The sequence below is a fragment of the Eschscholzia californica genome, unplaced genomic scaffold (genome assembly GCF_041429995.1).
Source record: "Eschscholzia californica isolate CP2 unplaced genomic scaffold, dmEscCali1.0.p SCAF_5, whole genome shotgun sequence".
Classification (NCBI taxonomy): Eukaryota; Viridiplantae; Streptophyta; class Magnoliopsida; order Ranunculales; family Papaveraceae; genus Eschscholzia; species Eschscholzia californica.
Window position 1 is genome coordinate 44,590,740 of NW_028238472.1, and position 14,941 is coordinate 44,605,680.

The window sequence follows — 14,941 nt, forward strand, 5'->3', positions numbered from 1 at the left end:
CTGATAAACTTCGTTAGGAGTTAATGTTGTAGCTCGCGATTTACACAATCAAATCGTCTGTCAACTATATATCTTCTCTTTTCTCGTTTCGCCCGCTAATTCGTTCGTTCGCTCTCTCTCTCGCTCGGAAGATTACGAGGGTTTCTTTTCAGGTACGATCTCAACTCTTAAATCTTGAAATTTTGAATCAATTTCTTGTTGTTTTTTTGTTCAATTTGATTTAATTTTAATAGAAATGATTATGTGGTAAGAATGGTTGAAGATATGAAATTTCTCTGGTTATTCAAATTGGGGAAAAAAGTGTAAATTATGTGATTAAGGTTTTAATTAGATCTCTCTACTTAGAACTCTTGTGTACAAAAATCAGTGGTGGTATTTTTACAATTCATACTGTCTGAATTGTGATCTTCATTTTACTTTTCATGAATTAGCCAAAATAAATTTGTGTTTTGGTCGTTTTTCGGTTGTGGGTTGGTTGTAATACACGAAATTCACTACTTTGGTGTACCTAGATATCGCATTATCAGTCGGTGGTGTTCCTCTTTTCTCATTGTTTGTGAATCTAGTAGACCAAAAATCAACCTAAATCCGCTATTAGAAGTCAAACATTATGAGTCAGACAAAAACAGTCAGAATTCAGTATGGAATCAATTCAGACCTCGTGCCCGATTTCAGATTTGACTTAGAAAAGGAAACAAACACTAGCTAAGTTGTTGGATCCCAATGGTGGTTGAGCCGAGCTTGAGGAACTTTGGAATGACAATAAAAGAAAAATTTATTTTCATGCTTCCATATACAAATGTATATGTAACATGGAACTCCTGAGCCGAGCTTGAGGAACTCATGAGTCACTCGGTTAGCTCTGGCACAGCAGAGCCATGCACAAGTACCGAGCCCAAGTGCCTAAGTGTACCTATGTATCAGCTGAATGTTAGTTTGGAAGTGATGCTTAATGGTTATACTAATTGGTTGTATAGGAGGTGTAAGTAGAGTTAAAAGTGTAAATATGTGTTTGCACATTGATATATTCGAATTATAGAGATACCTCTTGTGGACTTGACAAAAGCTTTTCGTATTAAATCTATAGAAAGTAACAAAATGTTATAATATAGTTAGGACTAGTTTTAGAGAACCTGTATAATTTGTTCTAACACAAACTTATGTATTCTATTCCTCCTTGTTTTCATAATTTGGTCACTCTGCGGCATGTGGCTCATAACAGGATATGTTCTTATCACATATAGTTCCAACTGATTTTTCCTAATGATGTCTTTGTGGTATCATGACTTTCGAGATGTGAGGAGTTAATGTGCCAATTCACGTAGACTCTTTAGGGCCCGATACATAACCACCATAGGCTCTGCTGTTCACTCCTGAAATTTTCACTGATAATGTTTTGTTTTTCTATTTTCAATTCTCACAGTGTGTCTCGCAATTTAATTGAAGATCTTATATTTTGGTTAACTATGCAGATTAACGGAGCTCATTTTATCTGTTTTTTGTATTCTGAATCATTATACAAATGCAGGTGAGTGGCTTTCCGTTAAATTATGGTTTCTTCTGTTTTGTCCAAGAGACCCGTTTGGCGTAGTATAGCCTATTTATCTTGAAAAAGAATGATAGTATATTCATATATTATCGTTTATCTGTACATGGAGTGAACTGATTTATATATATATATATATATATTAATGTCCCCTCTATCCCCAACTCGCCCCAAAGTCCAAACACTAATAAAGAGTTGTATATTGAGTGTCCGATATCGTTTGAGATATCTTTGGGTCCTTGAAACCCTCTTCTATCAATTGAACAGAGAAATAGGATCTGATGTAGCCGTCTCCTGTTTTGATTATGCAAACCCTAGTTCACTCTTGTTTTTGCTTCACAGGCATCTAGGGCAAGGCTTTTCAAGGAATACAAAGAGGTTCAGCGAGAAAAAACAGCTGATCCCGATATCCAACTGGTGTGCGATGAGAATAACATATTTAAGTGGACTGCCCTTATAAAGGTTAGCCCTATCACGATCTGATGAATCTTATACTAATTTTCCTCCGTTCCCTAACTTTTATCATCTATTTTGTATATAGGGACCATCAGAAACCCCTTTTGATGGTGGCGTGTTTCAGCTAGCATTTGCAGTCCCAGAACAATACCCTCTGCAACCTCCTCAAGTTCGGTTCCTAACGAAAATTTTCCATCCAAATGTACATTTTAAGGTACCCACTTCAATTTTCATTCCTTGAGTTTGTTTTTATGAAATTCCTCTTGCATTTTTCTTTTACCCGGGTGATTATGAAAACTCTAACAAAAGAAAGACAGTACAACGTCCAAGTAGTACTCTAGAATGGAAAGTATCAAAGGTGAAGCCAATTTGCAATTTCGCTGTGTTTACGATTTGGTTAGCAATAATCATGTTATTGTCTTGTCCAGACAGGAGAGATTTGCTTAGACATTTTGAAGAATGCTTGGAGTCCTGCTTGGACTCTTCAGTCCGTCTGTAGAGCTATAATTGCCTTGATGGCCCACCCAGAACCCGATAGCCCACTTAATTGTGATTCAGGTATGCAGATTTACGCATGTAACATGAAGAATCCCTTTTCGTTTACGTGTTTCGGTTTGAGATGGTAAGTACTAAGTTATAACTGGAACTATAATCTAAAACTCGGAATTTCTTGAAAACCATGTGATATTCAGATATTTAAGAATACTCGATTCGCTCAACTTCTTTTGATACACCAACTGACATAGGACAGCTGAGTCAGATTTAGATATAATAGTTGATTCGCTATAAAAATGAACACCCCCTGTAAAATGTATACTGTATAATGAAATAATTATTCTTATTTGCTATAAAAATGTCTTGAAAACTTATGTTGAACCTAACAATGTCGATGATATATATATTCGGATTTAGATGAAATTGGTGCTCTTTAGTGGATTAATCGGTGAACTTATCCTGGGTGTGTAGGAAATCTTCTGAGGTCTGGTGATGTAAGAGGATACCAGTCAATGGCAAGAATGTATACAAAGCTTGCTGCAATCCCAAAGAAAGGATGAAGATAAAGGAAATCATATTGTCATTCCATAGTCCACCATTACCTCTGCTCACATGAATTCTTGTGATATATGAACTCAAGTACTATTCTTTTAAGAATTTGTCATCTTCGTGCTTGTGGATCCCTCTAAAATTCAAGAAGTTATGTATTCGATTATAAGAAGGTTTATTTTTTTTCCTTATCTACGTAATCTGTAAGTAATAAGAAAAGCAAATGTAGTTATAAAACTGGGGTTTCGACAGGTACAACTTCGCAAAACTACATTTCAAAAAAAAAACTTCGCAAAACTGCCCACGAAAATTTTCTTTTGTAACAACTTTGACATCCTTGTGGTGTTCACTTAATTTTCTGAAATTTTATATAAAAACCAGTCCTTGAATCATTTTTATTAAGACAGAGGGGTAAATATAGAATTGTGAAGTTAGGTTGTGTTAAACAAAAATATCAATAAGCAGAGAGCAAATATGTTCTATTTTTTATGAAAAAAAAGAAAGAACAGGAAATACAGAAGAGCAAATCATCTCTAGCAACCTTAGCAGTGGTCCAACGAGTGGCCGTGGTTAAGGGTCTCGGAAGGAACTCTTCCACAGGAACCAAACTTTCCGTCAAACCGGCTCACCGGATGTGACACATAAGCATAAAGTAAATAGACTTTATAGATAACTAGATATCCAAAATGCTTTTTGCGCGTAGAAGTTACAATATTGGAAACGTTGCCGTATGTGTTTATCTGTACAGAAAAATGTTGTCGTCGGTCTTTCATTAAACATAAGTGAACCTTGTCTTGGACTTGTCACTTCCTTTACCCCAGAAGTTAGCTTTCTCACTTGTTTTACCCTAGAAGTTAGCTCAAAAGGTAGGTTTTTCATCACACTTGTAAACTTACCACTCACTCCCCAAATCAATCCACCAATCTTTCAGTTAATTACAAGTTGTCCTAGAAAATACTCTCATTTCCACAAGCTAACTTCAAAGGCATGTCTCAGTACTCCGACACCATATGTTGGGTGGTCTTTCGCTTCTCTTACCCTAAAAGCTAGCTCAAGAGTAGATGCTTTCGGTTACACTTACAAGTGACCACCGGTTCACCACCCACTCCGACAATAGAACCAGGGTGGCTCCAATTATCTTTTCCATTCACCCGTCAAAACTTATTAGACAATCTCTGAATTCCACAATGTAACCTAAAAGACTTGTTGGTAAGTCCCCACTCGTACCTATTCCACAATGTAACCTAAAAGACTTGTTGGTAAGTCCCCACTCGTACCTATTGTTCGATGGTTATGGGTGTCTTACCCAAAAAGCTAATAGCCAGCCCCTCCATAGGGATAACTCCTACAAAGGGATGGTAAAGGAGCTTCCATAATCTGCCAAAATATTTGCATTGATCTCGAAAACCATTAGAAATATATCATACAAATAATGTTCTAAGAATATATTTCTCAAATAGAAAGATCAACATTCTTCATATCATAACAATGTATTCACTATTCAGGAAATCTTATAGAAACTCCAAGAACAAGTTATGAATCCCTCTACAACTTTCTCATACATTAACAGCACACTCCGTCAATTGGACAAAAACAAAAGGAATTTTTTTTTTATGTATTTATGTATTTTTTTTTTGGAACATAGATAAAAGAACAACAAAATGCATTTGGATATTCTACCTGCAACCTTTCATCAAATATGAAGAAGGGCTTGAGAAGCTTACTGAAGTTCCAACCACAGACTTCTGGCTGTCTGTTCCTCCTTTCCCAGGTGTGTCACATCCACTAAAATCAAGTACTCTCCGCTCCGTCTGGTTTACAACAAGTTATGTTTAGGATAAAAACAAGAAGAAGAAGAAGAAGAGAGAGAGAGAGAGAGAGAGATATTAAATGTTAGGAGCATCATACCAAGGCAGCGGTAAGCGGACAATTTTGATCTTCCATATCACTATCTGCAAATTGGCTGGTTTCTAGTGACAAGTTCTCCTGGTCAGAGAACTTTGCTTTTGAAGGACCTTTCTGATCACTTGCCAAGAATTCTTCAGCCTCAGCTACTGCAGCCGCACTGTGTTCACTCATCTGTTTCATCAACCCAAGGGCATCGTAGCTTCTATCGCCGGGGCTCATGAAAATTCCGATGTCCTACATCACAAAGCATAAAGTTAGAATTGGATACGGCCTATCGGCTTAAGTTGTATTGTACTCCATGATCTATCTCGTTGAGCTTATTCTGCATTCAAAATAATTTAAGTATGAATCAGTACCTCTATCGTTATGTCTGTATCAATTCTTGGACCAGGCAAAAAGGAGTTCATGAACCAAGGGGACTTCCACGCTGAAGGAGATTCAAATCCTCTTTTGATGGTAGGGGTCCCACTGGATCTGCAATCAGAAAAACTTTAAGAGCCAAAATTCCAAGACCTATTCATTCATTATAGACTAATTGATATCAGATGAAGATGCCCGTTTTGATATGTCGGTATAGGTCTAAACTTAACTGGCCAAAAGCCAACAGTTCTGGAGAAAGGTATTCTAATCATACCTTATTGTAGACCAATGGAAAAACGAAAACGATGATTGGTATTTAATCAATACCCAAATCCATAGCAAACAATGAGACTAAAGCAATATCTAACTTGTATAATATGAGTTTTTGATATGTTTTTCTTTCTAGTAAGATCATACAAGTCTCCTTGCAAACAGACCAAGGTGGTGTTTGTTTTGAGTTCTTGTATGCATTATCTCTCAAGTAAAATCAATTTTGAGACATGTCTTCTTCAGTCCCAAACTTACTTTTCAGCTGAAAACACATGCATTTGATGCAAGGACTAGTTTTAAGAACTAACTTCATTGAATGGATAAAAGCATGCAAAACAACTACACCTACACATTTGGTGAAAATGAATTTCAGATTATTAAAAAAAAACACCATCTAATATTTTTAGTTGAAAACACATTGCAATGGCGAGGAAGACTTGTTTTGAGATCTAAATCGTCAAAGAGATAAGAGCATGGAAAACAACTAATTATATTTATGAATCATATTCAATTTCAGACTATTAAATAAAACAAACACAACCTAACTGCAACAACTTACATGCCAAAGCTCCCCATGTCACCATTATTCCCAGCATTTTCGAATGTGAGCGGAAGTGATAATGGAAAACATTGTGCAGATGTAGCTGGAACTAAACGCCTGACATGTTTCCTTTCATCATTTGTAGGAGAAAGCACATTTACAAATGAAGATTCTGACTGGCCAATTTGGACATTCTCGGTTGATTCATTCGCCAAGCTTCTAGAGTATTGATATTTTAGATTCTTAGTATCAATTTTAGTTCTGAGAGGTCCATCTCGATCAGGAGAAAAGAATAGACGGTCAGGAGAAAAGAACAAATTATCATTAATATTCTGTTCAACGAGGACCCCGGAGGCCTCTTGCGCCTGGTAGAAAAAAATTATGTAAACTTTAGAATAGATTAAGGGTGAAAAATAAGATGAAACACTGCATAATACCTATCAAAAGTAGAGCTAATAAATAATCATTCATAATTTAATGGTAGGTAGTGAAGAGATAAGGCCATGAATCCATGATTAAGGGTGAAAAATATGAGAAAAACACAGTGCATTAAGATGAGAAAAAGAAATTACCATTTCGTTTCTGTCATGTTCATCAATCTTAGCCAATGAACCAACTCCATTGACTTCCTGCTGTATCTTTTGCCCTGTGTCAACAGACAGTCCTTCCTCTAAAATCTTGTCATCTGAAAATGAGGTAAAACCATGATCCATGTTTTCTTTGTCGTGAGTGAACTTCTCCTTTTGGGAAGATGTTGGGGAAAGAAGACTACATTCAGCACTATTTGGATTAGTAAAACCATCAAGCCGAGGAGAGTCGATAGTGATCATTCTAGATATACCAAATTGCCCTTGGTTTATGTCCCTCTCAAGTTTCTTACCGCCTTTCCTTTCCTGTAATGGTGATAAGAGTTCACGATGTCGTTTTCTCAAAACGGATGGTGTGCTCTTCAAAATGGATGGTGTGCCTTGGAAGCTTTTAGCAGCACTCTTCAAAACCACATCAGGAGAATCATCTCGAGATGGTGAATCGAATAAGCTGTATGGTGAACAATTCATACTAGACATCATCAATTGTCGAATCCCAAGGGGACTGTATGCTTGCTGTAAATCACCACCAGATTGTACGAGATCACAACTGAAAAATGGAAGTTCTAAGCTTGGAAAACGAGGAGGCTCGTAAAATAGAGCTCCTGAATCTTGATCTTCGGCATTACTAGTTGTCATTCTTTCGTCGATGCTGGGAAGATTACCAACAGTTTCTAGATTTAAGGATCCGAAAATGTCTACAGGTACTGGATTCAGATCCTTGTTATCATCATGACAAGGAGAACTATCAAGGCTGCCTTCTGGATAGATGAAGCCATCACATGAACTTCTAAATAGCTCAGAATCGTCCTGAGCACTAGCTTTACCCCTCAGAGCAGCGGGTTCGTCGCCAAATATAAACTGAGCTTCACCAGAAGATAGTGGTGGGCAAGAACTGTTCAGTAGAGGCTCGGAGCTGGAAGGTGCTAATCTATCAGATGATCTTAGTGGATAATAGGGTTGCGAGGCTAGATTTCTAGCAGTTTCAGAGCGCTGATTTTCAGATTGGCAAATAAATGAATCAGAACATCTATCAATATCTGTGATATTTGAGCATTTCATCAGATTTATCAGAGAATAGAACTCATTTGTCCCTTCCGAGTATACCCCCGCGCAGCAATCACTTTGAGATACAGATGCCTCCTCCTGCTTATCAGCTCGCCCCATGATATTCCCCATTGAACTTCCTAACATAAAATTTCCCGTCCCATGAACTTCATCTTGACCTGTTACCGAATGAGTAGCTGTTCTAAACAAGTCTGACGATTCATGCAAAGAGTTGTTACGTAGCTCATGTGAACTAATTCCAGAAGGTATTTCTGTGACTGTACATGCATCTTCATCCAAAGATGTATAATATTGTTTGGAACTCGACGATGGACTAGAATTATGCAGTTCCATTTGATCATTCTCGTCCATTTTAAATTCATCTTTGATATGTACCGGAATAGTACTAGTGATGTTGGAGTCCGTCTGGGAACACCTAAAAACGGTTGAAGCTTGATTACATTCTGGTACTTCATCAGTTTCCGCTCTGTCTTTCAGATAACTGCTATCACTACTACTTTGAGCCATTGAAGAAGAAGGCATGCATTGATTTGGATTGCCTGGATTTGGCAGACCTTGGAATCGTTCGAGTAAACCTGATGCCAAGTAAGAATCCAACTTCTTCTTTACAGAGCTGTTCCAATGATTCTTTATCATATTGTCCGTCCTGAGGTCACAAACATATAAATATGTTCCTGTGTTAGTCTTGAGATATATAACTGATAACATAATTTCAGATGCGAACGGTAATTTGGTTTAACAAAGAGTAAATAAGAAAACCATACAACACAAAGCTAAACAAATAGTGACGAGGTAGCAAGAAGAAAGATAATAAGAGGAATTACACAAATACGAAATGAATTCATTCAAGAATTCTAAATCATCAAAGTCAATCACTCTCCCTTCAACGACAGTGGAAGGCATACCTTCCAGGTAAGAATTTCGTTAACTCGGCCCATTTGTTCCCGTAAACTTGATGAGCACGAATCAACTGCAATTCCTCCTCTTGAGTCCATGCCTCTTTTTTGATCCCTGGATTAAGATGATTGTGCCACCTAAAGATAAAAGAGAAAATCAAAAACAAAAGGAGATGCATAAAGTAGGCACAGCATACAACTGATTATTGATGAATAATGGCGTATTCACTGTTTCTGAACAATGCACCCACGTCTTCTAAGGAAAAACAAATTACTGACTTTAAAGCCGATGGAAATGGGAAATCCCAACTTTTCGCATTTACTTGAATTTTTCTTTTGATTGTGAACATTACCAGTCAGAACAACAATTAATGAAAACAGAGTTATGAAGGAGGAATGTTTATCAATATGCAACGACAAGGACATGATCATATGTTGTTGTTAGATTAAGCTCCGGTTTCGGTGTTTAAGTAGCAAAGTTGCAGTTTGTCGTCGAACATTGAGTTAATTGAAATCAAAATTGTTCAGTTACATATAATACAAGATGAAATTTGAATTATTATGCTTTCAGAAAACCTAAAATTTATCAAAAGAAGATAATGCACGACTATAAAGCCTAGATTGGTTTAACAATCATACCTTTCCCGGCATTGCTTTCCAATACGTCCAGGCAACGCCTTTGAGATGGTGGCCCACTTCTGTGCCCCATATTTCTTAACCAGCTCAATTATTATATCATCCTCCTGTTAGACAGAATGTTGAGTTAGGCAAGAAGTTTAACTATACATTACAGTAAAATGCTGAAATGAATTTTCGGGATATAAATTCGAGCATGACTAGCATAAGAGAAGCGAAAGAATGAAATCTGCCAATGTCGGGAACTTTTCACCTCTTTTGACCATGGCCCTTTAACAAGTTCTGGATCCAAGACTTTCTGCCACCGGTGCAGGCACTGGACATCTGTTCGGTCCTTGAAACACTCAGCTGCAGAAGGGCACCAAAGTACATCTTATTGTGAGTATAGATCCTCAACAAGATGACACATTAAACCAAGCACCAGAGTCAACTCCAAAAGTAAACAAATTGTAAGTTAAAATGAAGGCTATATGAAAGATGTTATCCGTACTGGCTTTTTCCACTTCCCGGATCCTATGCCTTATATCAGTATAGAGCTATTGTCCATGCTAAGGTGTCAGATATCATTACCCGTGTCACTTTACATGTTACATAGAATCAGCCACATGTCTTTTCAACAATGCAACTAATATTTTTAACATCTTTGCCAATATCACTAAAGAAAACATAAAAAGGTGTGACACAACAAGATATTGTCAAGTCACTACAGAAGCCCTAGGGTCTATAATGAACTGAATTGATATGCATGTCATAGAAGATGTAATGTTAATTTTTTTTGTTCACAAGCAAATGATTGCGCTCTAAGTTGGTGATAGAGTAATTTGCCTTCATTTTCAGAGGTTCAGGTAACTTACCAATCTTTTTCCAATTCCTTCCCTGAAATTGGTGAACTGCTCTACACAATATCGCATCCTGCATACATACGACAATCAAGATCCCTTGCATCAATGGATACAAAACAGAACCGAATAACTAACACAAAACAGAATAACCTAAACGTCCGTTTTCGTACTAAACTAATCCTTATATATTTGTTACCAAGTCATTTTCAAATAATTACCTCTTCAGCTGTCCAATTCCCTTTCGTCGAGCGTCTTGTAGGGCCACTAGTCCTCCTATAAACATTACGTAATGCGAGCGATGTAAGGATCTAAACTTCAAACTATGAACATGCAATAAATTAAGGGATGTAAAACGAAACGTGCCAAAACTTCAAAAAATTATTTACCCGTGCAAAGGTCGCGCTTTCTGAAATCCACTACTACTCCCTTCAAGGGAAGCAGTAACAGGACTTTCAGCTCCTTTACCACTTCGAGACCTTTCACTTTCCATTGTTCTTTAATTGACAGGAAAAGATGCATATCCCAACTCCCACGCGACTGCAACTATCTCTAGATGAAACACCCCAGACCATCATCAACCTTACTAAAATGTAAGCAGATATTCTTTTTCGAGGAACGAAACGATGAGCTAAAACTGAATGAACAAAACAAATAATCAGGAAAAAAAATGTGAAAGATCTCAATTGAAATCTTCTTTATGAACTACTCCTATTTACTATCTTTGAGATGATGATTTGCCTTGCCTGTAATTTCTTCTCAACAAAGTTCTCAATAACCTAATTTTTGAACTAAATGATTGGTTAAAACATATTTCTCTCAGCTTACCAAATCATTGACTAGATCACATTCAGGTTGAAAATAACTCAAACAAGTTCCAGAATGAGAAACTCCATTTGTAATCATCCAAGTAAAATAAAAACCCTAGTTTTCACTAACAAACATGAATAGAAACAGAAACCCAAAACAACAATTTCATCCAAGTAACAACAAGTTAGTAAAAAGGAAAGAAACAAATTTCATCTTCAGTTCATCAAATTTAGGCTAATAACCATAAAATCATCATTGAATTCATCTAAACTGAAATCCTAAACGAGTAATATCCACAAAAAAATTCAAAATTTTCCGATCAGATGACTAAAACCCCACCTTTTTGAGATTTGAACAGTATAAAACGGATTGAAGAAGCAAATCGATGAAATTAATAAGCCGAACGATCCAGTGCACATTGGAGATCTCCGGAGAGGTATCTCCGATTATAGATCAGAGATGAAGAAGATCTATCCAACAAGGGCACCGAAACGTTTACAGTAGAGTAGAGAGAGAGAGAGAAAGAAGAGGATAGATAGAGAGAGAGAGGGAGAGAGTAAACGGTCCAGAGGAAACAAATTTCAAACGTTGAAGGGGCGGACTCCAAGTGTTTCAAATAACCCTATGCTTAAAAATCGAACAGTTTTTTTAATATATCAACGGTTCAGATTGTTTACTAGAAAATAATTAACCGGTTAATTATTTCTCTTTCTATTCGGCTTTTATTTCGAAATCTCCAACGGGAGTGTACCGGTTGTAGCAGGTGGCAAAGGCTAGTGACAATTTAGTCTAAATCCAATCAGACACTCAAACCTTTTTTATGTAATACTATTTTTTTTAAGAAATCGTTTTTGTGGGTGATGTTAGAGCATATCGAGTGAGACCCTCACACTCTAAATTTAGAGCGATTTTTAAAATTTTTTGTTGTAAAATCTTTTCTGATCAAACATATTTGTTATGGAGACTCTCAACCAGTGTAATTTTAAATTTATACTAATAGAAAACTTTGTTTCCTAATAAACTTAAGAGTACCGTGTGTATGAAGCAAAGTTAGTTTAGAGATCTCTATAAAAGACAAAAGAAGTTTATAGTGTCTCTATTTTCACAATTATGAAATAGAATCTTCTTAATTGACACTTTTTTTGTTGAAACTCTTAACTGTTAACAATTGATGTGAATTTTTCTTTTTTGACACTTGATATCTAAAAATTATAGAGTTATTTTGATGTCGTATTGGGCATTTTTTGAAACTGTGACAATTGTCAACAATGATTGTGAATTTTTCTTTTTTGAAATAACATGATTACATTTCGTTCATGACTTCGATAGATTAAATGTACTCATTACCATTTTTCTTTTTGAAAGACATTACCATACATGTACTACCAAGTGGGTATCAGTTGTTTGCAATTGGTGTGAATTTTGTTGTATATCAAGTCTTGGGAAGCATGTGTATTATGCACATATATTAGCATTTTCATGTTGTTAAATTGTCAATTGCATTTAATATGAAACTTGGCTTTGGGTTGTGGGGCTTACTTTCTAGCCCCAGTGGGAGTAGTGACTAGCATTATAGGTCGTTGGGCGGCCGGAAGGGATTGATGTATTTCAAGAAGGACTGAAGTGTTGTTCTCTGGTTATTAATCGATAAGTCGATTTCTCTCTGTCTTGGCTTGATTCGGACAGAGTTTCCTTTCTCTAACTTTATAGAGAGATAAACTATTAAAGAATAAAGATAAGTCAATATTCCTTCTTTCGGGCTAACCGAGATAGGTGTTTAATGTAGTCGAGGCAAGAATAAATTCTCTTTCCTTAAGACATTTTTACACCCCCGTAACAGTACCAAACGTTAGGGTGAATGCCTTCGGGATACAACGACTAACCTTTCAGAATTTTAAGATGGTACTTCTATATTCTGAAAGCGGGCGAACCTTTGTCAGTATTATGAGCTCTTTGACTGATGCGGATGATCTTCTAGATGCTTTGGAAATTCAGATTTCACTCGAGACTTCTTTCTTCCTTTTCCAGATATTCTAGTCTATCCAGAACCTCTAGAAAATACTTCTTTAATTAGATATTCTAGGCTAACCAGAACCTCTAATTGTTAGAAGGGAAGAGAAGAAGAGAATGAATTGAATTGATGTTCTAGACGACCTATGAAGAACTTCTTTCTTCCTTTTCTAGATATTCTAGTCTATCCAGAACCTCTAGAAAATACTTCTTTAATTAGATATTCTAGGCTAACCAGAACCTCTAATTGTTAGAAGGGAAGAGAAGAAGAGAAGAGAATGAATTCATTGAAAATGAAGTGGGTTTGGTGGGTTTATATAGGAATTGAATAGGTATAAGCTTTTGGGACACATCTCTAGAGTTTTGGGGACAAAACTCTTGGTTTTTAGGGACACAACTCTTTGAGGAGAGTTGGTTATATAACTGGGAATTTCGGGTGGGTTTTAGACCGTTGGATCTGCCTTCACAACTCGGGTGAAACAGCAGCCTTTAGATGATCGTGATCTGTCCCGAAACTGTCCCACAGTTGATCAAATGACCGTTAGATCGTAGCCCGGAGCGTGCCCGAACGCGGAAGGAACGCCTGACGTCAGATCGCGTGAAATCCCGCGCGATGAACGCTGACCGTCCAGATTGGCACGCGTCCTCTTCGCGCAAACGCCCCTCAACTTGACTTGTCCTCTTTGACGCTTTAGTACCTATTTCAACCGATCTTCGTTCAAACTTTAACCTTGAATTTCTCATTCATCCGGAATCGGATTTGAGTGATTCTTGGCTCTAAATTGAAGAGCTCGACGAGACGAACGCAATGGCGCGTTCCGTTTCTGAGTTTGACTTGTCCTCTTTGACGCTTTAGTACCTATTTCAACCGATCTTCGTTCAAACTTTAACCTTGAATTTCTCATTCATCCGGAATCGGATTTGAGTGATTCTTGGCTCTAAATTGAAGAGCTCGACGAGACGAACGCAATGGCGCGTTCCGTTTCTGAGTTTGACGAGTCGGCTCGAGCCAAAATTGGCTCCGATTCCAACAATCCCCCACATGAATGAAAATTCGAGGTTTACTATATACAAACATACTATACTGACATTCTGACACTGACAGAGCTCATAAGCGGAACTTCGCTGCATCGGAAGAAGGTAGTCTTTCGACTTTGAACCTTTCCTAGTGAATAACTACAAGGTCTACAAGGACGGCAGTGAACTTATCGTCTTGAACTGAGTCCTGGAAATTGTAAACCTGAATAGCTATCACACAGCTAATCCCTTACCGACTTAGGTTCTCGGTTGTGTTCATTTCGGCCCTGAACATTCCCGAATTCATGTGTGCTTTAGAGAAGTCGGCCTAGACGACCTTCCCACGGAACCGGCATCAATTCACACACATATAGGTTATCCGTAATAAGGTATCCTGCTATACCTCACGTTAGAATCAAGTTCTAAGTTTTCGGATTCATTAAAAGTTTAATGCTTAGCCTCTCAATGCAGGCAACACTGTTATCATCCTAGGAATGGGTAAGAGATAGAAATCTCTTACAGTGTTACTGTCGAGTCAGGATATAGCTTCAGTTGCCCTTTGAACCTAGATCGTGGGATCTCCAGTCATCTAGGTAGGGTTTCACCATGCCTTTACTCATTTACTTTAGGCGTTTTTGCCACATTCCCCTTGATGATGCAATTTCAACTCTCTTGTTCACCCTTGTTCTTTACGGATCCGCCAGGTAACTTAGGATTGAGCATAATTTTAATTTATGCATTCCTTGAGAGCAATTGCTTTACGGTGCTAGTCTATTTTATTTTGAATTCTCTAGACTTACCGTATTAGTGCCTACGCAACAACTACTTATGTTTATTGCGTGCACTGGCTTCAATCACAAACAAATATCCTCCAGGAAGTTCACCTACTTCCTTTGCTTTCTCCAAAACAATGTATCCATCAAGGCCTTTAGGATTACATTGTTGATCCAGCT

The 14,941-nt window shown here is 37.3% G+C and overlaps 2 protein-coding genes across 4 annotated transcripts in view; one reads left to right on the forward strand and one right to left on the reverse strand.

Annotated features, from left to right (window-relative positions):
* The window catches only part of PEX4 (peroxin4), a 52,024-nt gene extending 48,806 nt beyond the window's left edge, over positions 1-3,218 (forward strand). The window contains exons 1-6 of one of the 2 annotated variants that reach the window (XM_086639491.1): positions 62-152; positions 1,473-1,528; positions 1,889-2,008; positions 2,088-2,216; positions 2,431-2,560; positions 2,969-3,218. In XM_086639491.1, coding sequence (XP_086495617.1) covers positions 1,523-1,528; positions 1,889-2,008; positions 2,088-2,216; positions 2,431-2,560; positions 2,969-3,057 — 474 coding nt within the window. In that variant the 5' untranslated portion in view covers positions 62-152; positions 1,473-1,522 and the 3' untranslated portion in view covers positions 3,058-3,218. Of the gene's footprint in view, positions 1-61; positions 153-1,472; positions 1,529-1,888; positions 2,009-2,087; positions 2,217-2,430; positions 2,561-2,968 lie in introns of those variants that run through there. The other variant, XM_086639492.1, reaches the window with a different exon arrangement.
* Positions 3,219-4,494: 1,276 nt separating this feature from the next.
* On the reverse strand, positions 4,495-11,785 carry LOC147539582 (transcription factor MYB3R-1-like). 2 transcript variants are annotated; one of them, XM_086644824.1, is made up of 12 exons: positions 11,301-11,785; positions 10,541-10,788; positions 10,373-10,427; positions 10,167-10,224; positions 9,566-9,660; positions 9,316-9,419; positions 8,686-8,814; positions 6,698-8,426; positions 6,144-6,490; positions 5,311-5,428; positions 4,955-5,188; positions 4,495-4,857 (listed from the first exon to the last, which is right to left on the reverse strand). In XM_086644824.1, exons 2-12 carry the CDS (start codon positions 10,642-10,644, stop codon positions 4,723-4,725), a joined length of 3,108 nt encoding a protein of 1,035 aa, XP_086500950.1. In that variant the 5' UTR covers positions 10,645-10,788; positions 11,301-11,785; the 3' UTR covers positions 4,495-4,722. The 2 variants fall into 2 exon arrangements, with proteins under 2 accessions (XP_086500950.1, XP_086500951.1); XM_086644825.1 differs by having other exon boundaries at positions 10,541-10,703; positions 11,301-11,658.
* Positions 11,786-14,941: the final 3,156 nt, after the last annotated feature.